General features: G+C 37.5%; 1 protein-coding gene across 33 annotated transcripts in view; it reads right to left on the bottom strand.

Annotated features, from left to right (window-relative positions):
- Positions 1-26,645, bottom strand: part of PLEKHA5 (pleckstrin homology domain containing A5) — a 173,957-nt gene that overhangs the window by 130,446 nt on the left and 16,866 nt on the right. Inside the window, exon 4 of one of the 33 annotated variants that reach the window (XM_035347773.1) lies at positions 20,058-20,062. The exons of 31 other annotated variants lie outside the window; for them this stretch is intronic. In XM_035347773.1, coding sequence (XP_035203664.1) covers positions 20,058-20,062 — 5 coding nt within the window. Of the gene's footprint in view, positions 1-6,610; positions 8,277-20,057; positions 20,063-26,645 lie in introns of those variants that run through there. One more of the 33 variants, XM_035347800.1, reaches the window with a different exon arrangement.

Genomic DNA, 26,645 nt, shown 5'->3' with positions numbered 1-26,645 from the left:
GGAGAGTTATTTACTACCTACTCTATTTTAGAAGTTACCTAGGTATAGTTTTATTTTTATATAGTTGCATTTTTATGTGGGTGCTCACTCACTCCAGAAAATAGAGCAAAAGTAGATAAAGGAATCTCAATGTCAGCATAATCCCCTTAAGCATTCAGAGAGCTTTTGCTCTTAAAACTACTTCAGAGGGGATTGGTTTTAATGGGACTTCAGCACCAGATGTCTATGTATAAACTTCTACAGTAACTGAGGCTGACCAAAGAGGTCAATCTCCAGGACGCTCCTGAGATAGAAGTGGATTCAGCAAGGAAACGGACTCCAAAGTTTCCCAAAAGGATAACAACCTAGCAGCACTACCAAAACATAAGCAATACGCTGCATTTGCAGTCTTTGCTGTGCCTCTCTTACGTGAGATCTGATGGAGTAAGAAAACATGCAACAGGATGAATCAGAGAAGAATGAGTTGAGTGCAAGACTACACCAGTGGCAAGCCTGGCTTTGCTATTAATTCCATAGATACATACCAAGGGATTACATTTCATAAGAATACAGAGATCAAAGAAGGAAATAATTAAGTATGAAGTCACGTAAGAAAGGATACAGCATTTATAAAGGAATAGACTGGTCATAATCTGGAGAAAACACAACAAGCCATGCAGGCACAAAACAAAGTTTGGCCAAACCCAGTCCTTCCTCTCAAATCACTGAAGTTGATCATTTAACTCAAGGTTAAAAAGCTAGACAGAATTTCTGAAACAGAAATCAAGCTCATAAACTACCAATTAGTTCAGCCTACTGTTGAACACTTCAGGGCTACTCTAGTCCAACTAATTATTATATTCTTCAAATACCTTTCCCAGTCTTAGAGTCTGTTTTTCCCTTTCCAATATTCTACTGAATGTATTATATCCTGTAAGAGCCACCAAAACAGAGGGATATTTATTCCTATTTCCCTTCGGTTTTGCTCTACTCTCTTCCTCTATACTGCCTTCTCACTTTACTTCCTGTTTCAGACATCTACAACCATCTTAACTTCTCCAAGTTAAGAAGTACCTTTGTGTCAGACTCACCTCTTGCATCAATTTGTCTCCTGTCATTTTACTTCCTTTTATGGCAGATTCAGTTTCCTTCATACCACCCATATTAAAAATGAACAAATCTAATGCAATTCCTAGAAGTTTCTCATTAGGAAAACAAAGATTAGAATGAAAAACTGTATTTTAAAGGTGGTATCTCTCTCAGAGTATATCCTAAATTGCCTCTCATTTCACACAGATTAAGAATATTATTCCTCATACATCAGTTTAGAATTTATTTCCAAAGTTAGTAGTAAACATGATCTTCAATTTCCTTTATAAAACCATTCCATTTCATTGATGTTATACATTTTTTGTGGGATCTCAAAAACCAAAACCTGACACCCAAACTTAAGTCAGTTACAAAGTCCTTCATGTGGAATGACTCCAGGGTGACAGCCTAAAGGCAGTGGTAGCAACTTCCTCAAGGCATCATTTTTATTTCAAAAGCCAGTTCGAACACATTTTGGTAACGTGGAAACAAACTTTTGTTTATACAGAGTCACACATGAGGACCACAGGGATCCAAAGAACAGATGCAAACAACAGCCTGAAGGTGATGGTGGTGATTCTGACGCTGATGTGATGAGGTTCTTCAGCTCCTGAACTGAAGGGTTCAGTATATTTTTAAAGAGGCAACACAGTCTCACATTGCACTTAACGCTGAAAATCAGTTTAGTAAGGAACAGTCAATTTAATGAGGATATTACACCCTCAGCTGCTATGACACCAAGAACTAGTTTCCGGACAGCTGGTATAGTGAACTCAAGGGAGTTAACATCCTACATGACATTTCTTTAAGTAACTCTACTGCCTAAGGTGGTGTCACTCTGGTAGCAGCTGAAAGTCCTACAGTTTTAGATTGCACTTCTCATCATTGATACCTGGCTGATGAGCAGGAACAAGAGAAACAAATACTCATCACAATAAGCTCTTTGAGTAACAGCTCCTCTTGGAATTATCTAGTATTAAGCTACATGACTGAGGTGATTTAATTTGCAGTTCTGTTTTGCAAAACACAGGGTAATCTTGTTAAAAAAAATACAAAAGCATTTAAAATTCGGCAGGAAGCAATACACAATTACAGATGGATAACAAAGAAATGGAGAAGCTGTCAAACGTGCTTGAAATGATGAGCTTCACCTAAACAGCAGCAGAAGAGAAGAGCCTTGTATCCCCTTAAAAGCTGTCACAATAGAAGGTAGATGAAGTAACAGGTGAAAATATGAAATCAAAGGAACCACTAGTGAGGATTTTCAGAGGGGGTTTTAAGGTGAAAGAAGAACTAAGGCATCATGAAGACAGCTTTAAGCACATGTCAAGTTCTGTCTTGTGCCATGATTAAACCTATTTCTGTATGTAAGTGAAGTCTTTAAAAGTCAGACCAGGAATCTCTACTCTACAGTGCAAGTGTCAGCACAGGTATCACTTTTGAAATAACCTCATAGCTTTGGCTACCTAAACAATTAATTCCGTTAGGAATTCCAACTCAAAATACTATACTATCTGCAATAACAACTTGAACATTGTTGATGTGAAGGTTCCAGCAGACTTTTTTTGGCAGGCTAACTTTCTCAAGCTCAATTTACTGTTCAGCTACATCCAACATACCACTCAGTTAGGTCACTTCGACTGAATAAAAAGCAAAGACTAATCTGTAGGTGCTTTTCAAAAACTCACCATCTGTCTGAAATGATGTGATTTATTCTTGGCTCTGAAATCAGGACAGAGCTCTGGAACTGGTAGAGCAATAGGCTGAGAACCAGAGCATAAACATTCTGCTTCTATTCATAATGGATTGCAGCAACAAAAGGTCAGAAAAACATTCTTCAGAAGTCAATTTTTGTTGCTGTTTTCTTGATTGTTTCCCAAATCATTTTCCAGCTAAACAACACTAAATGTAGATGGTAATTATATAAAGTTTTATCACCATGTTTCTGCCTAATTTTTAAAAAAGATCACCTAGACAGTGCTATATAAGCCCATAGCATTCCAGTTATTCAAGTGTTCGCCTGGAGTTTGAGTGGAAAACACGCAGAAACTTTGCTGGAGTGCATTGAACTTTCTAGCAACAGTAAGTAACCACCCATTCCTCTGCCGTACATGGAAGCAGGGATAAAACTACAACTTCATTTCCATGTTGTCCATTAGGTAATGCTGAACAGCTGCAGGACACTGCTATGGTGAGGCCATCCCTTAGGGTTAAGAAGATCACTCTGCTGTTATGCCTTAGCCTGAAGCAGTGGCATTCAAAACATCTAGATGTTATATTTAGTAGTAGAAGATTGTTATGTTTTCAGTGACTAAGCAGAAGTGAAAGATGATCTTTGCTTCCAAGACAAAAAAAAAGCACCCAAGGCAATGTTTTTTCCTTCTAGAAATATTAGTAATTTCACTTCTCCAATGACAGTTCACTAACAAGCAGAGTGAGCACTAACCCTGACTTAACACAGTAATAACACTGTACACACAGTACTTTAATCTCTCAAGTTGCAGTATGTTTTCTGCAAACATACTGTGTAGTTGCTGAAACTCGTAACAGTCAAATTATGGAGGTACAAATCAACCCTAAAACTGGTCATTTTGAGTTAATTGCCATGTTCAGTCCACACAGTATTGATCATTTCAATAAGCATGATGCAAGCTCTTTAAAGAGAGTGCTGCAATCTGAAGCTTATATTATGCAACTTGTGTTAATTAGGCACTTTATTGTACAGCATGACTCCATTAGCTGCAATCCATGTATGGCTACAGTAAAGGAGTAGACTTTAAGTAGACTAAGTTTTTCCATAACTAAATGTTAATGTTTTAAAATTGGAAGTATTTTATTAGAATCCAACTTCTTGAAGTCCAAGATTTTTTTTTTTTTTTTGACAATTTTAATATGCTGGGAAGCTGAAGTGCCAGATAGAAATGCTCGGTATTAAAAAGCTTTAAATGAAATTCAGTATAAATTCATTTACAGACAGCTTCTAGACTACTGTTTCTTGGTTATTACTGTTTACGTATCAAAGCCTTGCATCCCTCAAGAGGCTTTTCCAAGCCTCTGCTATTTCAAAGAACAAGATGTAATAGCTGCTGATAGAATTATTATTTTTTAATAAAAGTAAAGGTCTTATTCAAGAAGAACATATTAAGACAACTCATTGGAAACAAAATGAGTAAATAAGACAATAAGGAAACCCAGTAAATAACAGTTTGGTTGGGAAAGCAGAAAGCCGTAGTGCAGCTCAATTCCACATGGGGGACCCAAACATAACACTTAACAGCACTGACACAGAAAATGATTGAGGCTAGGTATCAAAGTTCTGGAAAGAGTTTCAAGTCTTTCTAAAGGTGCATGTCCAATCAGACAATGAATCTTTTGGATTATCACATATGTTAAGCGTTACAGGTACATTAACGTTTCTGATTTCAGGACTGGGGAGAAGAAGAGAAAACACACAGGAACTAAAAGTAGCTGATGGTCACACAGGTAAAGGATAAATGATGAATCCAGTCTACTGGCTCAGTGTCTTGACAAACTCAACATCGTATTTGCTTCTTGAAAAACTCACCCATTAAACAGGGCTGAGAGGGTTGCAGAGACCCACCATTCCTTAGTGTTTTGAAGTTGTATCATAAAAGCAGATACCTATATTGCTTAAATAAACACTCCCCAAGTAGATTCTTGAATGCTAAGATTTTTTTCTTGACACTTCATTGGTTGTCACATTAGATATTCCAAAATAGTTTCTCATTACTTCTCCCCGGAGCCATTCCGTTCTTACCAGTGACTACTTAAAAAGCAAAAGATGACACCCAAGAAGCATTTTAATATTGAAGAAAATTACTTCAAGTTGAAGCACCATGGCAACTAGAAGTTGCTATGCATTTTTAAGTTTATCACTTCTAAATTTACATTTATAACAAACCAGTGTTGTTTCTCTAACACCTAAACACATCAACAGCCCAGCCCTTCAGACAATGACATTTGCGAATGGGATTTTTCCATCAATCAAGAATCAAAACAAGAAAAAAAGTTAACAGAAAATTGACATTTGTGTTTTATTGGGAAGAGTAAGTGTTGAAATACAGAGGATAAAGTCCCTCATGAATTGCTTATTGCTATAAAACTGATTAACATTTACACAGAATTTACACAGAATTTCTAGGTTGGAAGAGACCTCAAGATCATCAAGTCCAACCTCTAACCTAACACTAACAGTCCCCACTAAACCATATCCCTAAGCCCTACATCTAAATGTCTTTTGAAGACTTCCAGGGATGGTGACTCCACCACCTCTCTGGGCAGCCTGTTCCAATGCCTCACAACCCTTTCAGTAAAGAAGCTCTTCCTAACATCCAACCTAAAACTCCCCTGGCGCAACTTTAGCCCATTCCCCCTCGTCCTGTCGCCAGGCACGTGGGAGAACAGGCCAACCCCCACCTCTCTACAGCCTCCTTTAAGGTATCTGTAGAGAGCGATAAGGTCACCCCTGAGCCTCCTCTTCTCCAGGCTGAATAAGCCCAGCTCCTTCAGCCGCTCCTCGTAGGACTTGTTCTCCAGGCCCCTCACCAGCTTCGTCGCCCTTCTTTGGGCCCGCTCAAGCACCTCGATGTCCTTCTTGTAGCGAGGGGCCCAAAACTGAACACAGTACTCGAGGTGCGGCCTCACCAGAGCCGAGTTCAGGGGGACGATCACCTCCCTAGCCCTGCTGGTCACACTATTTCTGATACAAGCCAGGATGCTGTTGGCCTTCTTGGCCACCTGAGCACACTGCTGGCTCATATTCAGCCGACTGTCCACTATCACTCCCAGGTCCTTCTCCGCCTGGCAGCTCTCCAACCACTCATCTCCCAGCCTGTAGCTCTGCTTGGGGTTATTACGCCCCAGGTGCAGGACCCGGCACTCGGCCTTGTTAAACTTCATGCAGTTGACCTCAGCCCATCGGTGCAGCCTATCCAGATCCTCCTGCAGAGCCTTCCTACCCTCGAGCAGATCGACACACGCACCTAACTTGGTGTCATCTGCAAACTTACTTTGGGTGCACTCAATGCCCTCATCCAGATAATTGATGAAGATGTTAAAGAGGACCGGCCCCAGCACCGAGCCCTGGGGGACGCCACTAGTGACTGGCCTCCAACTGGATTTGACTCCATTTACCACAACTCTCTGGGCCCGGCTATCCAGCCAGTTTCTAACCCAACGAAGCGTGCGCCAGTCCAAGCCAAGAGCAGAACATTCTTGACAGCCTTCTCATATGGCAAAAACAGGGGCCTCACAGAAGATCTAGTGCACACGTAAGTAAAGGATATGTCAGAAAAGCTTAGAACATGAGTGGACATCATGGTATGGTAAGTGAGGAATATTTCTACCTAGTAGAAATAAACACCTAGCAGGAATATGCAAACGTAGAAAAAAAAAATCACAAGTGGTTGCAGAAAGTCTTTACACCTCCATTTACAAATATTATCCAAGTACAAAATGCTAAAAACTGTACAAGTATAGTGCATGTTGAAAGTATAATGAGAGGATAAGCTTTTTTTTTTTAAAAGAATTATTTTTTTTCAGGAAAAAAAGCAAGGTCACAAACATTAAAGAATCCATAGTCATACATTTTCAAAGTACTTTGCATGTTTTAGGTAACAAAACATTATATAGGACATCTGCATGATTGAATGTACCTATTCTAACAAATTCTTCATATTTATGCTGTTTAATACCTGTTCTAATTACTGTGCAGAAAAAAAAAATGAACAAGATATCCCCAGTTAACAATACAGCTTAGACTGAGTTCTTGTGACTAGGTACCTCAGGTGCCTGAATATTTAGCAAAAGATTTTTTTTTTAAATAAGCCTGTTTATTTTGAAGTTTTCATATACATTTCAGAATTCTGATGAATGTGAAATATTCTATTCTTGTATCTGAACAGTTACTGAACCCAATTTTTAAAGGGAACATTTAAATACCACATAATTGGTAAGCATGCATTAGAACAGTAACTGAAGTAGAAAGGCACTATTTGTGCCATAATATAGAAGCTTACATTTTGGATTTATCCCAAGATCTGTGTTGAGAAAATTGAAATCAGAATTGCTTGCTCATTTACAAATGGGAAAAACTCAAGTGAATGAATAAGCAAGTCTACTCTTCTACTCCAAAACAGACATTTTGTGTATCTGCTGCACAGTGCAATTGGTTATTCCTCTTGCATGTAACAGTACCCCAGCAATATATATAGCCAAAGGAGACTACATCAAGTGCCCAAAACATATTTCAGTTCAGTGTTCGACTTATTCTAGCTTAAAGAACACTTAAGAAAATACTGCAGACTCTTATCAACTACTACCTGCATGACAGCTGTAATATGCCAAAAAAACTATTTCATACTCAAACAGACCACTTTATGATAATTCTGCTATCTACTCTTTCTAGGACACAGCCCTCTGGGGCTCAGATTATAATCTTTTAAGGAACTCAACTGCCAGGATTTGTGTTTGCATCTCTGCTTAAAAAGTCAATTTGTTTTGTGAGAACAGTTCATATTTAAAACATATTTCAGCAGTTTACTCTGTAATGGCATAAGGAAAAATACTGCATATTTGCTATTTTTGTTCTGTGTTTTTACAGCTGAGTGTGCTACAACAGTTACTTTTGATAACAAAGCTATAGTTAGAACTAGCGCTGGCCATCTTTACTCACTTAAATATATCTAAGATAATGGATGATTTTGGATGATTTTTCAATTACTACAGAAAGTATTCGAACAAAGCACATACGTCCAGTCGCAGGCTGTGTAGAACTTACAGATTCTGGATAGTAAGTGTGTATATCATATTTGTGTAACTATTTTATTTGTAACCATCTTTGCTGAAAGCATACAACAACCAGAACAAGGGAAGAAAAAAAACATAGGCCTTGACGAAATTTCTTACTAGCCAACAAGCTAAAATGTTTAACAAATTAAGAATTATTACTTTGCTGCCCTACTTGTCATTGACATTTCAAAACTAGGAAGTTTCTGAAGCATCAGCAAAGGATCAGAAAAATGGCATAGCTGAAGGCTCTCTAAGCCTCACAAAAAGATTATTTGATTTCTGGAAAAGGACAGATGTCCAAATTAGCTCAAAGGTACACTGAATTAGAAAGATTCAATAGTCAAAAAGGCATATACCTTCATGAAATATAAATCCTGAACACTCACAATCCAAGAAAACTTTTTAATAGTGAGGAAGTTACGCAGGGAAAACACAGATATTTGTTGTTTTATTTTGGCCATTGTGTATTTCCTACCAATATACAGCAAACAAAAGCCTTGTATGAAATAGAGCATAACATGCACATTTAGCTGTGACTATGGTAGCAAGTGAACGATACAAATAGGAGCAGAACTTTAAGGCAAAGCCTTTGGTGACAATAACCTGATGTAAACACGACACATTTCGGTTTGGTAATGATTCAGACTAGCTACAGATTAGTTCCACAAACTGAACACCTGATACAGAACAGCAGGAAAAGGAAACTTTAAGCTACTGACTACTTCCTTTGCCCATACTGACTGGCAAAGCACACAATAGAAGGGTTGAAGGGTTGCATTTCCTAGGGGTAACAATCTGTGTAGGAAACACTTCACAGAAAGAGTGCTTCAGCTTACAGAGACTCTCAGCCTACAATGACACAGAGATGTTACGAATTCCCAACAGAGGGAACCAGCCAAACTTGCATGGTAGCTTCACTCTTCTCAGAAGAAAATTAAGAAATAAACCAACCACACAGAAGAATCTATTCATACTTCTATAGGAAGATTAATTTAAATGTGTCAGCAGCCAAGTTATTTATAAATTGGGAAACGTCATCCTACTTTACAAAAAGATTTGAAGGCAAGCAACTGGCAGAATAATTCATCCTATTTTGGATATTTTAGTCAAATGTGATGATTAGCTTGAGAGGAGTTCCTCTTTGTCTACATCTCTTTTTATTTTTTTTTGCCTACAAACCAGAAAAGTATGCTCCAGGAACATCTTAAATAGCTTCGCACAAAGTTGTGTTTTGTTCCAGCAAACAAACGGTATCTTGGTAGGTGAAAGTTTTAAAAGATCTAAAACTAAGTTCCAGCAGTTCCATAATATTTTCTGATTACTGGGTCTGCTTACAGGACAATAAAGGACCATCAGGTAGGGCAGATATCATCCAGTAGAGAAGGAATGAGACACTGCAAATTAAAAGCATGCTCCCAATGATCTAGTTTTTACCTAAAGGGACTCTCAAGGTACAGACAGGATTGCAAGACAAAAAAAACAACAACAACAACTTAACTTCATAAGATCTTGTTGTTGTAAAAGCCACAAAAATTCCAAAAGGAAGAGATGCAGAAAAATAAGATTTAGTAGTCATCCATTACAGAAACCTTCATAACAATTACTTGTGTAACCGAATGTCAGTCAGTGGCTGTTCTGACTGTTCAATTGCAAGGGCTCGTCCTGTAGCACAACTCAGATGCCAAATTCAGTGTCTTGGTCTCATTTTTAAGCTACTTTTTGACTGACAGAAGACTAAGACATTTTCTTTAATGTAGTTTGGAAGATAAGAAGTTGGCAGTCTTAAGACTAGACAGTCTTAAAACTACCAGGATTTTAAACACATTTTTAGTACTTGAAATTACTACAGAAGCAAAATCATATCCTTAATATTACCCAGAAGAAAGAGTTTGATACTTCAGTACTTCACGTGTAAAAGCTGCCATCATAAAAAGCTGATAAGGATCTATAACTAATTAGTTAAAATGCCAGTTGATATCTACTAAAGATAAAATACAAATGAACAAAACCCCTTTACATATTATATACCCAACAGAAGGCTTTCTTTTTTTTTTAAAGTAGTACTTGGAAAAAAGGAAATATTAGTTCCTTTAGGTTATTTGAGGTTATGGGAAGACTTCCAACATTCCTATGCTTCTATACACACACACACACTTTCCCCTGAAGAATATTTAGAAACATATAAGCTGACAGACAGCTCAGAGATGTGTTCTGGGAATTCAAGATCTAACACAGGTTACAAGAAAGCAAACTGCCTGCCCCATCTCATTCCTACGCAATTCCATTCCTGCAGCATGGTAGGTAGAATAAGGTCAAAGAATAATTTTAACTGGAATGGACTTCTAGGAATCATTTAGTCCTGTTCCCCACTGCACACAGGGCCAACGCGGATCAAGTCACTCAGGGTCTTGTCATGTCAAGTCCCACATGGAGATTCGATGATCTCTCTAGACAACGTGTCCTAATTTGTGACTACCATCACAGTATTTTTTTTCTTAATGCTTGATTAATTTTCCCTCTGCTGCAGCTTGCGTGTTGACTTTCATGCTATCACTATGTACCTCCAAGATGACTATGCTTACCGACTATGCTTACTGTCAACTCAGCCATCAATACACGTTGAATTGTGAACTGAAAGCCATAGTGTTACTTCATGATGTGCTGAAGGTAAACTCATTAAGCGATCAACCCAACTTGGGAGCTCATTCACCAATTATCGTCACAGGCAAAACAGACTCAGCGTAAGGGAGATCAACATGATTTATTGCCTATTCTTAACAGACTAGCGCAGTGAGAACTAAAAGCAAACTAAAGACTCCTTTGCACTCCATCCACCTTCTTCCTCCTCCTACCCTTAAGCGACACAGAAGAATGGGGGTTGCAATCAGTTTATAACATTTTGTCTCTGCTGCTCCTTCATCTTCACTCTTCCTCAGCTCCAGTTTGGGGTCCTCCCACAGGATGCAGTCTGCTCCATGTGGGACCCATGGGCTGCAGGGGGACAGCCTGCTCCACCAGAGGCCTCTCCATAGGCCACAGGGGAACTGCTGCTGTGTGCCTGGAGCACCTCCTGCCCTCCTGCTGCACTGACCTTGGGGCTGCAGGGCTGGTTCTCACTCCTCTCTCCCAGCTGCTGTTGTGCAGCAGTTTCTCTCTCTTCCTTAAATCTTCTCTCCCAGAGGCCCACCCAGCACCACTCCCTGGGGCTTGGCTCTGGCCAGCAGTGGGTCCCTTTGGAGCTGTGTGGAGCTGGCTCTGATCTGATATGGGGCAGCTGCTGGGCTCTGCACACAGAGGCCACACCTGCAGACCCCCTGCTTGCCAAAATCCCTCTACAGATAGCAAGTCAACTGTATGATTTCAGAAGCTAGTATGTTATTTCACCAATTACTAACCAGTTAAAGTAAAATAATTTAAGAACACAGTTAAATGAGGACAGACTGCACACACAGGCCTGTCCAATAAGCCCAAATATTAAAAAAAAAATGCTGAAAAGTCGCACCAGCTTCACAAATATCATATTCACAGTATGTAATAGAAGAGAAAGTGTTGCACCACTAACCTTATTACTAACATAAGCATCCAGCTACGAAGTGCAAACCACAAAACTTTTATTTTAAATGCAAAATACATGTCTTCCAAGAATCATGTGTGAAACATGCTTCCCCATGAAGAATCCAAAATACTGAAAGCTAAGTAGCTTAAGGTCAAACCTTCCTTCTTAACTTGCACTTTTGTTTCTTTCTGTGGGTTTAACTTACAAATTCTTACATTACACATCCTGTTTGTCCCCCTTCTTTTGGTAAACACTACTGTGATATACCATTTTCCATCCTAAGTATGGAAAGACACTTAGGTTTATGAAAATACTTGAGAAATCTTTCCCAGTTGTATCTTCTTCCAAAAAAAGATACAATTTTAATCCCATTAAACAAAATTCACTAAAATATATTCATTTGAAAAGTTATAAAACCGTGTTAAACAAAGTCATGTTTACAAAGTAATATAATTTCCAGTCATTCCTTCTTTCACACCACCATAATGCATTATTTCTCAAGAAAGCAGAAAAGTTAACGTTAAAATTTGCATAAGCCTAAGTGATTGGAAAAAAAACCAACTTACACAAGAGCTTCACAACAGTCATCATGTACTTGCCCAGAGGCCTAAAACAAGTCTTTCCTGTTGACCACACCAACCATAAAGTTCATAGTTCAGCAAGGAAGAACACACTCCAATTAAGTAGTGCTATACAAAAAGGATGTTTACTTTTTCTTTCTGTGCTAGTCCTTGTCCATTTACAGATTGAGGTAAGATAATTCACTGCCAAGAGTCCTCCGCCCCAGCATTACTCATGTGTTTTAAGTTAGAAGTGGAACTAAGCAGTGAGAAGACACTGTGCTTTAATCAAAGCAATGCAAAGCACAAAGCTAGCATTTTACTACTACTACCACCTATTTAACTACACACAGCTATACGCACTTGAAAGACGAGGTTCTAAACTGGTTGTTGTGAACTGCTGCAACTCTAAAGTTCATCACCTGCACCACCACCCAAGTTATGATCACATGAACGTGGAGTTGTGCAACATGCTAATAATCTTAAAATGGATCTCGCTAAACTTATGTTCAACACAGCTTCATTGCATAATTCACAATAGCTACAATATTGTTGAACTTGAAGCAATAAATCTAACTTTGCTGAAGAACGTTCCCCATTGTCTGAGTTCAAAGAAAATGAATCACACAAAAGCAACTATTACTCTTGCTTCCAAAGACAAGGTTTTGTATTTGACTGAATACTCAAAAGGGAAACTAAGCACCTATGCAAAAAGTTACACAATCATTTGTGATTTCATAATGTCAAATCAGAAAGATACGAAAGTTTTAAACTGAGAATAGCTAACACTTGATAGGTGTTTAATAAAAATTTTGAAGGTAATTATTCATTTGCAAAACAGATTAAACATCCAGACACCTTTTAATCCATAGTGTTAAAATCAAAGTAAAGAGAGGAAAATATTACAGAATAGTTCTCTGAATACCCTTCCCATCCCCAAATACCTATACAACAGATGCAATAACAGGATTCCATGTCTACCAAAGATGAAAAGAAGCAAGTGTTGCTTCATGCTTTCAAGTACATTTTTAATCTGTAATCCAGGTGTTTGCTCCAGTTTCTCTTATGTCATGCCTTTTGAAAGAAAAGACAAGGGCTACAGATTAATGTTTGGCTCATTTCAACAGGAAGGTTACATTCCAATTCTCTTGCTTCCAACAGTCAAAAACCAACCTACCCCAACAGTTGGTCTGTCTTAAATTGTCAAATTAATCTTCCTCAGATTTCTGAACTAATGTCTTGATGGTCACTATCCTCTTGAGCAATCAAGTTGCAAAGTTGCGTAAATGCACCCAAACCAATCAATACCGTCAGAACTGGAACGTCCCTGTGGAACAGGGACAGCCCTCCAACCAGCACAGGTACACACAGGAGTAATGGCCTGAGCCGATTCAGCCTCATTAGCCACTTATTTGAGCCTGTAAGTACTTGAGCTTCCTCTGCTAAACCGCCTCCTGCAATATACCTAAACAGTAACATTTCTCATAGAATGCTATTTCAATGCTAAAAAAAACCAAGGCCTCCATACCACAACACACGCATACCAAATTTAGTTTAAAACACACTGTCAAAGTTATCATGAGTTGGATAAAAGATCAAAGCCTTTCGCAGTATGTGATAGTACTGCACTCATGACTCATGCTTCATTCAGTTTCTGAAAGAAATCGGTTTGATCAAGTGAAAAAGCTGCAGGCTTGACAAGTCAGGGGTTCCAATATTCTGTTCCATAAACGAGCTGCCCTACTATTTTTAATATTCTTACAAATAGTTTGCCATGTCCATATGAAACAGTTACATTCATAAAGAATCATCTCAACTTTTTTCCATGGAGGTCTGAGGGTAGCTCACTTATTCCCCTCTTCCCTCCCCCTTCAGAACAGCTACTGCTACCACAGCATAGGCATCAGGGGTTGCTTGCACCAAAATGCTAAACTTTGATTTATGCACCCCCTAAGAATTAGGATTTCCTCCTGTCTATTCTTCATTGCAGCACTTTTTCATCTATGCTTCCAAGTTTTCTTCAGAAGCCTGAAATAAAATCAGCTGCAGTGGTGACCTCAGGAACGCAGAAGGTGCTCAAAAGTTTACCCTTGCTCTCCTTTCTGAATGATGGTGAACACCACTCTTTGGAAGGCATCTGCTAGACAGCCCTCGCTCTACTCCACTCTACTAGAATGTGATAAGCCCTTTAGGGCATGTTAAAAATGCAAAAGCACAATGAACATCTGTAACAGCAATCAAACTGGAAATACTAGCACACAGCACGGAGCTATTGCAGTATTGCAGCTTTGGTCTGGGCCTGTGTACTGGGTCTGGCTGGGATGTTAACTTTCCCTGCAGCAGCCCATACAGTGCTGCACTCTGCACTTGTAGCTAGAACAGCAGTGGTATCACACCGGTGTTGTGTCTGCTGCTGAGAAGTGCTGGCACAGCATCAGGACTCTCTCTAACCCTCCTAGGGGGTGGGCAAAAAAGTGAGAAAGAAACATCACCAGGGCAGCTGACCTAAACCAACCAAAGGGATATTCCATACCATATGATGTCACACTCAGCAATAAAAGGTGGAAAAAGGAAGAAGAGGGGAGGGGTGGGCACTCGTTGTGATAACGTCTGTCCTCCTCCCGAACACCGGCTATGTGCGTTGAGGCCCTGTTTCAAGGACGTGGTCAAGCATCGCTCATTTGTGGGAAGTAGAGAGTAATTTCTTTCCTCTGCACTTCCACATAGCCTTGACTTGTTTTGTTTAGTTACTCCCTTTCCCCCCTCCCTCTTCCCCTTTCCCTTTTTCCCCTTTAGTTGAATTGTTTAATTAATAATAATATTTCCTTAATAACACACACACACACACACACATATATATATATATATATATTTTCTCTTTAATTAAATCATCCTTATCTCAGCCTGTGAGTTGTTCTTTCCTTTACTTCTTCCCCTTCTCATCTGAGGAGGGGGAGTGAGAGAGCAGTTGTGGTGTTCAACTGCCTAGCACGGTAAAACCACCACAGACTGGTACAGAAGTATGCCAGAGATTTAAAAAAACAAAACAAAAAAACAAACAAACAAAAAAAAAAAACCTGCCCTCTTTAGGCTTCAGAAAACACATTCAGGAAGGACTTCTTGAGTGAGTACTGGACTCTAACATGTAACACAGCAAGCGATTTTATGCATTCCATAATATTCTTTCCACACAGAATAGATCCCTCTACCTGGTACCTGTTTTCACAGAACTTTGTAGGAATGTGTGCTCTAATCGACATCAGGCATGCCTGAAATTAATTTCTTATTCAAGGCTCATTAGATGAGAATTAAAGATGCATATCAGTGCCTCTCTCCGTAGTCACATTTGCCCTCTATTAATAATAATATTATTATTCTTGCTTTCCTTTGGCTGATAATCAGGAGAGAAGGAAACACCAAACAAGTCAACAGTCCTTTAGTAATAGTCTCAAACAGCACTCCAGCTAACACAGCCAGCCTTCTCCCAGTGCCAACAGCCATAGGACAACATACAGGGAAGGGGGAGATAGGCATGTGAGGAAGACCAGGATACCAAAGCTGTCAATGGATACCTGTTCTCATACTATTCTTATTTTCTCCCATGCAGAGGCAAAGCTGTTTTTCTAAGAAGAGACCAATCTACATTTCCCACCAGAAAGTTACACTACCTGAAGTCTACAGAAAGAAGATAAAACAGTCAGCTCAAAACCATGACCTCAACCTAGTCACAGGTCTGTATGTACATCAGTGGGACCACAGTTACAACCTCAGACCTTCTCCCCCAGTTTATTTCTTCAAGAAAACGGAACTCAAATAAGATTAAGAAATTAATCTATTGGATGCCAAGGCAGTAATTACGAAAAGATGTTCAAAGGGAAAAAAATGCATCAAAAATGTAAGGATGAATCCATCAGTACATATATTTTACACAAAAGTCCATGTTCCTCTCTTCCCAAAATTTAGACCATCACCCATAGCAAATGGAACTGCTTAACTTTTAAATATTTTTTTAATACTTTAAATATAAATTAAACTACATTTACTTGTGACGTGCACTGCAACAGACTCCAGACCAAATAAATTAATGAAGTACAGGTCGTAACAACAAAATCCGCAACTTTAAAGAAGCTCTGACTTTTTACTATATTTACAGGTAATAATTACAGCTACAATAGATAAATAAAAGCTACAAGGAACAGAAAATAAGATTGCACTATTTTCTAGCCTACTTACAGGTGAGTACAAATGTCTGAAAAACTGTTTCTAAAGAGCAAAAATAAAAAAGCACCTCTATCACATCAGTAAATATATATAATACAAGAAAGTGTTACAGAAAGATGTTTAATCACTAAAAACCGTCATATACATAAGACTTTACAACAGGAAGTTTGCTTGAATGGATTGTATCAATGAATAATCAACTCAAATGATAAATACATAAAGGTAGCTTATATTTGCATTGTTACAATATAATTGTAGCACCACTCTTCTTTAGCAACGTTTAATGCAACTTATTTCGTGTATATTATATTATTGAGACTCCACATGAACAGCAATCCTATTAACCCACATGTATTATTAGCTACCCAGGTTAAAAAAAAAAAAAAAAGGGAAATGTATCATTCCTTAGCTCTGCCTTCTGTGTTTATATAACAGAAAAACAGTATTTTAGACAACACAGCATGTAGCAAGCCACAAGAAGTCCATACTTGCAACTGTAAGCAAATAATCAGCTACCACTGAATTAAAAAATACTAAATTCTCATTTTGTCTGGTAACACCAATGTGTTCTTGTAACAACCAGAATAGCTGTCACACTAAATCCTCCTCCAGTTCCTTTTAAAATGTTTTAATAGCAAATGCTTCATGAATAGACATGCATATAAAAGCATGAAAACAGATAAAAACCTACAACAATCCTGAACAAAATCTCAAATTTCAACATCTGAGTTCTTCTCCTGTCCATTCAAACAAAAATAAATCAACAATATATACCGAACTGAGAAGTATTACATCCTCATTATTCATATTACTGAAAATGTTTATAAAAATACATGAAAGATCTTCCTGCCCATGTAGCTCTCTTGTACCAACTCAATGTCTGCAGCACCTAGCCAGAAAGGAGGCAACTCTCTGTATGGCTCTGCAGCTTCACTGTATGTTTCTACTTTGAAGCATACCACAAAGCTTTCTCAAGAAGGTAACGTACTGGTTTCTTTTGGGTTTTGCTGTTGTTTTTAAAACATGCATTTGAAGATGCTAATACTAACAACCAGGAAAAATACTTTGTCCTGGACAGGTCTGGGTCCTGAAAAAAAATACAGGTGTTCTTGATTTTTAGGATTCGTTGCAACAAGATTCTTTTAAGTTGAAGAGTTGTAAGTTCTGAATTCAAGATAGCCTAGAGAGGAGATTTATTAGTAGCTATTAATAGTTACAGTAGCATTTAAGACTTCTGAACAACCCTACATAAACTATTATGAAGTAGAAGTTCTCCTTGCCTTCAAAAAATATAAAAATAAGACTATGAACACACTAGAAACACTGAACATCTGATACAAACTAAAAAGCACCATAAGTTTATCCTCCTCAGCTCACCACATTCAAGATGGTGCTTTAATTCATCTCTTTTTAAAAAAACTTTTGATCTGTATTTCAACTATTATTCGTCAACCTTTCATCATATCCACTCATATATGAAAGGTTTTCTCCCCCAAAACACATTTCAAATATTCTCTTAACATCATGCAACGATACAGAACTGCAAAACAACTGCACCTTTTTACTAGAAGCCTGGGGACGGGGCTTGCTCCCTGTCTTCCCCTGTTCCAGACTGCATCACATCTGTCTGCTCTGAAGGAAGCATCATTTCAGCTTCAGTTCCCTCCCAAGCACACCAAGAGAAAAAATCAATTTCTACATTCAAAATCGTTGGTTTTTAGTTCCGGAGACCTAAACTGAAAATTCACCTCTCCTCAGCACTGGGATCTATGAAACAGCAGTTGTGCAGTAAAGTTTTGGAAACATCCAGAGACAGAAACCCCACAGCCTCTTTGGGCAACAACTGAGACGCGGTGACTCACACATAATGCACTTCAACTATACTTACATTTTCTTATCATCAAGAGCTGGCAAAAGGCCCCACCATTTCTGACAGAATGATAGTGCTATGTCAGATATCACTGAAAAAGGCAGTAGCACCAATCTATTCCATATAATAGAGTTTATGCACTGAAAGCTTCTTTCTGACAGTATTTTTCATGGCAGAACCATTTCCTGAAGTTGTTTTGCCAAAACTGACAAGACTCCTAGTATTCAGTTAGACACTCTTGGCAGGCACATAAGTCTGGGTTTTTAATAGTATCCTATGGTAAGAGGTGGGGTAAATATGACACATACTCCCTTTAAAGCTAATACAGACATCCATCACATGAGGAGTAAAAGGTATTTACAAACAAATCAAATCAAATCAAGGAAGAATCCTTTCATTTATCAAGGTGATAAATGACTCTTGAAGAGAACAGGTTTTTTTTGTTGTTCCTTTTTTTAAAAAATTAGCTTTAGTAATGAACACAAAGACAACCTAAGGATATAAATTCCTTTGTAGTCAAGGTAAACATTCCTTCTGCAATTACTTTTTTGGAGCTCCCCTCCCCCCCCCCTTCCAGTTCTACCTTCATCACTTGTTTTACCAGAGAATCATTAGCAATGTTAAACCAATTCCATACTGGTTTTGCCAGATTGTTAAAGATCACAAACATGAATCACTTTATTTAAATACACCTTCACCTTTTCTCCTACTTGTTTATTAGGAATTGATGTTTAAAATAAAATTACTAGCATGGAGATTGAAAAATCTTTACCCGTTCAGGGTTTCATTCTCTTATGAAAATTTCAATATAGTCCTCTAGCTATCGTCTAGAAGTTTAAGAGAGGACCTGAATTTTTAACACAAAGACTAGCAGAAAGACATAGAAATCACAAATATTGTTTCATATGTATACATAAGTGGACACACATATAAATGATAGTTTAGAAAAAAAAACACGAAGGGAAGTAGCCTTCCTCCCATCCCCCAAATCACTTTTATAAGAAATTCTTTTAAAAGAAGTTGGACTTGTACTGATGAGTTTAAAACCTTTGATTACACTTAACTCAAATAGTTACAATTCCTAAAGATCAAGACACATTACTAGACCAGAATAGTTAATTCTACCATTTTAATCAATTCCTGTTAGTAAAACTAAATTTTAGATACTCATCTACAGTTTCAACTGTATATTACAGCAGTCTTCGGATTTCTGTGAACAGATAGGCAAGCTGTTTAATTCAATAAACACTATTATCAATTTTGTTGGATTCTAAAACTTCTGATGATTTTAGAGGCAGCCATAAAAGCAGACTTGAAAGAATATTTTTATATCTCTATTTCTAGAAGCAGCACCTACTTACTGTTTAAGCTAACCAAATAAGACAGTAAAAATAAATAGAAATAGGCATGAGTTATACAGAAATACTTAGCTGGCATTACTTAAGTACACACATAAGAACACAATATAAAAATTACAAGCAAATCTACATAGCCAATTTTTTCCCATACAGCAGTACTATACAGAATGCTATTCAGTAAGCAAAATTTAACTATTAAAAAAAACCCTTATGTCAGATGGAGCTATACCAAAATAAAAGGCTTCTCTCTGAATATCTTATGCTGCCTGATGAACTGGTATTTGCAGAAGCACTCCATGAAAATGGTACGCATTCCATCAGCTCACAGATCCAATTGAAAAATATTCCTATAATAAACAAATTTTCAGTTTGATTTGACTTGCCACGTGACTACAGGATTGCTAAAAGCATCACGAGAGACAGGACAGAATTACATGATTGAGGGAAGAGGACGCCGTGGGACAGGACTGAGGGACTGATCAGGTAGTTTCAAATCAAGGTAAGCTCTCTAAGATGTACCTATCCTAGAAAAAGTGTTCCAAAGTTTCACTAAAAACAAAAGCCTTTCTCCTAGGAGTGAGTCTTTTTTACCTTTGGACTTAGTAAACCTGCACCTGTACTATACATTTCTTCAATCCCAGTTATGAAAGAGTAACTGGTTTTATTGCTGCTTCAGGTACAATGAACAAAGTACAGTGATTGTTTTCACACAGCGCTCCCTTTCTTTTAAAACTGTTACTAAGTTAAGGAAGTTCTACAGCCAACTGCATGCATAATCAGAAATTTCTGTTACAGGGTTCGGTTGTCTATTTTTTTGTTCACCTACCTCCTACTGTCAGCACTTAAAGCAGTTTCAGTTCATCATTGCTTCAAGCCTGCTCAAACAGCATACACCAAACAAGCAGAGAAAAGATGTAACTGTGGAAGACTTCAACATAATTCCTAAGAATTCTCCATGTTATTTCCTGTATTCCAACTCCTTCATCTATTACAAAGATTTTTGCAAAGGTTAGGTCTTAAAAAGAGAATGAAAGTTAGAAACAAGTGTTTCTAACACTAAGCTGCATCCCTATAATTTACCATTTTTGATGAAGTGCCATCATATGGATTAAAATGTATGCATAAAAAACGGCAAAAGATAACTAACCTGTAAAGAAAACAAGACCTGTTCTTGTATAAAAATATTTTTCAATTGTTATTTTACACAGAAGAATTTTAAAAGTAATTGCATAAATACATAATCTCTCTAAAGTAGAGTCCATTTTCCATTAGACTTACTTTTGGAAGTCACGCAGTTTTTTTCCCCCCTAAGTTCTGCTCATGCTTTTGCTGTCAGCAACCTGGCTTAAACAGTTGAAGACAGTGCCAAGACACTAGTTGCTGACTTCTCTGCCAAACAATTCTTCTACTGTTTTTCAGGATTTAAACAGACATCTTTTTGGGTAAAGTAGTAGTCACAAAACAGTCCAAATTGAAGAGCCAGAGAATTGGGAAAGCATGGCAAGATCTTTACCAACATTTGAAAATTCACTTGGCTATTCTTATTATTTTCCTATTTTCTCCTAGGAAGTGGATAAAACTTGGAAAAAAAAATAACCTCACCAAATGCTCTTAAATGCTTAGTTGAATTCCTGTTAGGATTAAATTTAGGTGGTGTTGGTAGAATGCTCTACAACTTCATTTCTGGTGCTGAGTAGCTTAAATGAACAACTTGGATTTATGAATTACCAGTTTTCAATATTCTTATTACTCGGTTATCTTTTATGTTAGTTTACTTGATAAATTGAGAGTCTGGGTTTCTAGTATTATTATATACTTGAACCTAATGTTCTTCCTGACCCAAACAGGAAATAATAACTGCAAGTAAATCCTAGACTAGGAAGCCAGGTGGTGTCACACTAGGCAGCTTTTACCAGCTAAATTCACTTTATAGCACTCTCTTTATTGAGAGAGTTAGCACTCTCCATTGAGACAGTTTACATGTCTATTCCCACAAAAGCTACCCAAACAGCAAAATCCTTAACTCATGCCAGCCAGGAAGTCTGCATTTCCACTCTTCAAAACATCTGAGGACGAACACCACTGACTTTTCCTTAACAATGCAAGGTAATACTGATTGCAAAAGGCTAAACCCTTAATAGGGCCTTCCAATAAAGAGTTGTTACACTCCAATGCCCGTCACTTCATAACACTAAAAATTCTGATATCAGCTACGGGCTGCACACAGGAAAACAAAATTTTACTTTCAGAGTTGAGAAGCTGCATGAGTACTATTAAAGCCCTACTGTATTTATATCCCACTTGTTACATTTTCCAAAGGATTTACTCCTTGAGACAATAGTATAGAAAGTACAGTTATTCCCTAATAAATCGAGCACTGATTTAGAGCTGAAGAAAATCATCCTTCAAATGCCCATGCACTTCAGTAGAGTAGCCACGTCTTTCATTAAGGAAGGGAGAAAAAAAATATTTTATTTTTGTCAGTAAGCAATCATTCAATTAGACCATGGAATATATCTCTTTTGCATTCCCAGACTTGTATCATCTAAGCTCACCTCCAAGTATCTTCAAAATGATCATGAGATTGCTGAAAGCAGGAATAATTTTAACAGTTCAATTCCATTTACAATATGAAAAACAGCTCAGCTTTAAAATCGTCTTGCCAGGTACCTCTCACTTACACAAACCTTGTCTTCTAAGTCTGGTACATCAAACCAAATCACTGTCAATACCCACCTGGCAGACAGCATCTACTGATTCAAAAAATGTTATGTTCCTCTTGTTAAACCTCTGTGTGTAGTAAAGCTTAAGCAGGAAATATCAGAAACATTTTCATGTTTACATAGTTTATTTTCAAAACCAGTTAACATCCATAGATTACTATAGCTAGAGTATTAAGTCTTTCCATACAGCAAAGTTTTGTGCACACACAGCATCTACCAAAGCTTTAGCAGTAACAGGCACAGATACTCTGCAAGACTACTGCTAAGAATTTGCATACCCATAATTAACACAACATTCCTCTGATTTACTACCAGTAAATGAATATTTATGACTTAGTGATTATTGTTCTTAAGTACTTAAGAGCAGCTGAACTAGGTCAGATCAAAAGTCAGCATAACAGAGCACCCTGTTCCCAGCAGTGATTAGCAGCAAACACCTGGCAGAGACACACAGCAATATGGAAGAGGTGACCATATATTTTTCTTCCACAAATGCTGACTCACAGTCCACAAAATCCTGAGCCGTAATTTCTAGATTTTTTCAGTCACTTCCCTTCGTTACGTACACACACCTTTCTGACCTTATGAATACTAGTCACAAGTGCTGGCTCTTTTGGATCTGGAATTTTACTGCTGCTACTTTTATTCCAACGTACAGCAAACAAATGATTCTACTCCCCTTCTTTCCACCATCTATGATTTTATAGACTTTAACATACCCTCCATGTCAGTCCTCAGCATTCTTCAAATGAAGAGCTTCCATCTTTGATCACCCTTGTGAAACTTCTCTGTACCTTCTATTTTATCATTTTCCTGTCAATCCAGTACTACTACAACATGAAACTATGCTCTTATTTCAAGCTATGCTTAACTGGAACAGTATTATTTCAGATGTCCAGCCTTTGCAGTCATTTACAACCAGTGTCTAATTTTAAGAAGTCTGTTTTCTCACACTGTGGATCAAGGCCACAGTTTCTATTTTTTTTTCTTAAGATGAAACTGATAAAACTTAATCTAAACATCAATAAAATATTATATTTTCTTACATCCTGAGGACAAAGGATTCTGTCAATTCATAAGCCTAACATCACACAGGTGTCAGATTTTAGAAAGTAGTGCTGCTTTTCATAGAGAAAACCTTGTTAAAATAGAGCTAGAAATCCTTGTATAAAAAAGGTCAGTTAGAAACAGTGGCTTAATGACCAAAAAAAAAAACAACACACACACACACAAAATACACACCCCTAAGAATCAAACAGACATAACTCCTTTTTACATTCTAAGTAAATTGATTTAAACAAATGTTTCCCTGAAAGACCTAGGATTCTTCCAGCACTGTCAGGAGATTGCAGCAACTGGGAATAAGCAGAAACAGCCCATGCTTTTCGCACTCTCATCACATACGACTGGGCGGCCCTGCTCACACAGAGAATGACAGATATGTAGATGCTCTGCTTCCACTTCCCTGCCACTGCAGTGGGAATGCTGAGCATCTAGTGGCAAGTTCCCACAGCTGTCTGAGAACACCAGGAAGGCAACAAAATGCTACAAGTGCATGCACTGTTTTTTTTTTGTTTGTTTTGTTTTTGTTTTTTAAACACATGCAGAGCTTCTTTTCTAAGACTGCAGCAATATTCGCTCTATGAAAAGACATTTCTCCTAGGTTTACTTCAACAAAAGGGAAATAAAAGATTCAATTAAGATTTTAGCTCAAAAGGAAATAGAAAGGAAAGAAAGAAATCTTACATAGCTTTGTAGAAAGACATCCCTAAAATTCTAGGACCCAGTGGCTCCATAGATTGAAGTGATAAAGCATCTATCACCTGTAGATTGCCAGTGTAGATGTCCAAATCACACCAGGGAACAAGAACACCACAATTATTTAGCTGCTTCTGGGAAATGAGACTCAGCTTAACTTTAGTACCCACTTCACAAAATCTGTGCTGTTATTCACAATAATTGGGATTTGTATGGAAATCTGAAAGATGGTCTTAAAGAACATGGGGCTTATTCTCTCCTTCAGCCTGTATATTCTTGATCATTCAATATTCAACACAGTACATTTAACGTGAGAGGGCAATTTTCTTCCCAATACCTTAAATAAGAAGCTGATCACAATTTGCACATTTTTACACTACTTTCTTTTAAAAATTTTAAAAGAAAGTTATTTCAATTTTCAACTCATTACCTAAAGAACAAACACTACAAGTCAGCTAAAAACAAACAAACAAAAAACAGAAAACACAACTCTTGAACCCTCTTTTTTTGATTATTTTTTTACTTTGGGAAAATAAAGTCTCATTACCCAAGCAAATGCAAAGAAAAATAAATTCAGTTAAGTAGTCATAACTACCAACAATCATATGACATGGAAAAAAAATTATTATAAGTTCTCTACAGAGTATCATAACAAACAGCAATTTTTATTTTTAAATGCTGACCTACTTATGCACAGTGAGCAAGAAAATACTTTCATTGACTTCTAACTTCATATTCCTTCAACTATTAATCTTGTACCAAAACAAAAACCTGAAATTTATGTTTGTACCAAAAGACCTCCTACAAGCGAAAGGTTAACTTCGGTTAGATAAAAAAAAATAAATCTTTAAAAGAAGAACTGAGGAATGTCAAATATTTAACACAAACCATATCATCTGCCTCAAAACAGATTATGATGCATAGACTTTTGAAGAGTTCATGCTACTCATTTCCATCTACTGCCCAGACTGGTTGTATCTTGAAAACGCATCCATTTCCTTTAAGCTCAAGAAAACAGTAATCATATGTAAATTCCTGTGTAGCTTCATATAAGGTATTAATATAGTCCCAGCAGCTGAGGAAGGAACGAAACCAATCCTATTTCTAAGTGCAGAAGGACAAAGCAATCTTCCTTGTATTTTTTTTCCCCCTAAGAAAAGCACTTACTCTAAAGAAATGAGCCCATTCAGCAGCATGCTGCCTTCTCCCCATCCAGCTCCCTGCTTATTTACTAGCATAAAATCATAGAATCGTTAGGGTTGGAAAAGACCTCCAAGATCATCTGGTTCAACCATCCCCCTACCACCAATATCACCTACTAGAACAATACACAAAACATTTGAATCTCAAAAGGTTGTTTACCACTACTGATGTATCCAATAAATATTCTGATACTATTAACTTTTGGGGACATTTATTTCCTCAACTTTGTTGATCAGTATTAACTGAGTCATTACTGTGCTACCAGGTGAATCATAGAATCATAAAGTAGTTAACACTAGAAGACAAGTACAACTAATTGCTTAAGAGAAAATCACAGCTTCAAAGATTGTTCCAGAATCACATGCAATGCAATTACACCTTAAAGCAATTAAATATTTATTAATTATCTAAGTATAGTTTATAGACTAATAACAGCCTAGTATAACTGCCAGTGGCCCCAAAAGCACCAAAGAGAAAAATGAACATACACAGAAATAGTTCAAAGCAATATCACCAGAGAATCTACAACAAACATTTCCATGACATTTTGTGCAGCATAAAACATGGTTAAAAGCCTGAAAGCTAAGCTTCTTTGAAAAATGAAGAAACATAAACAGTGGTTTTTGGATGCAAATTAAAAAAGTAAAGCATTTAACCACATAGCTGCAATCTAAGTTGTTAAGTTATGGAAATGTATTATGAAAAGTTGTGGGAAGCTGGGGGTCAGGCTCTTCTTGCAGATAACCAATGATAACCAACAATAGGGAATGGCATCAAGTCACACCAGGGGAAGTTCAAGGGAATGGCCTCAAGTCGCAGCAGGGGAGGTTCAGGTTGGAAATTAACCTAATTTCTACGAAACTTCTCCTAGACGTTGGAACAGGTTGCCCAGGAAGGTGGGGGGGGTCACCGTCTCTGGGTATGGTTAAGGAAAGGTTGGACCTGGTGCTTAGGGACATGGTTTAGTGGGTGACATTGGTGGGAGGGTGATGGTTGGACCAGATGATCTCAGGTCTTTTCCAACCTTAACGATTCTATGATTTTTCTCCTTTCACATTTCTTTTATTCAAGTGCTAATTTCAAATAATGATACTTAAGTCAAGCAACCTTTTTTTTTTTTCCTTTTACCATTTCAATAGACAACTCAGAGATAAGTTGTACTATTTTGCTGGTTGCATTCTAAAAATAAGACCAGAGAGTTTAGTGGCTCTTGATTATGTTTGCCTTACAAGGATCCCTCTTAGAAAAGTACACGTTCCAGTTTAGAACAATGATAATTAATGCCTGTGGGAATAAAGCAAACTATTTTTTTTCCACAGCAATATAATTTCCTGTAGCTTTAGTTTTTTTAACATGGTAGTATTTCAGTAGTTGCTCAGATACAGTATTTTACTGTCTACAGTATGATAATAATTTGAAACATTTAGCTATTTTAAGTTTAATTCCCCACTCCCCAACTAAAAAAAAGTTATAGTCATGAAAAAAGAAAAAGAACTTACCAATAAGCTACAGTTACTT

Source organism: Oxyura jamaicensis, chromosome 1 (genome assembly GCF_011077185.1).
Source record: "Oxyura jamaicensis isolate SHBP4307 breed ruddy duck chromosome 1, BPBGC_Ojam_1.0, whole genome shotgun sequence".
NCBI classification, from domain to species: Eukaryota; Metazoa; Chordata; class Aves; order Anseriformes; family Anatidae; genus Oxyura; species Oxyura jamaicensis.
Note: the sequence above shows the minus strand (reverse complement) of the source record. Positions and strands in the feature narration are given on the sequence as shown.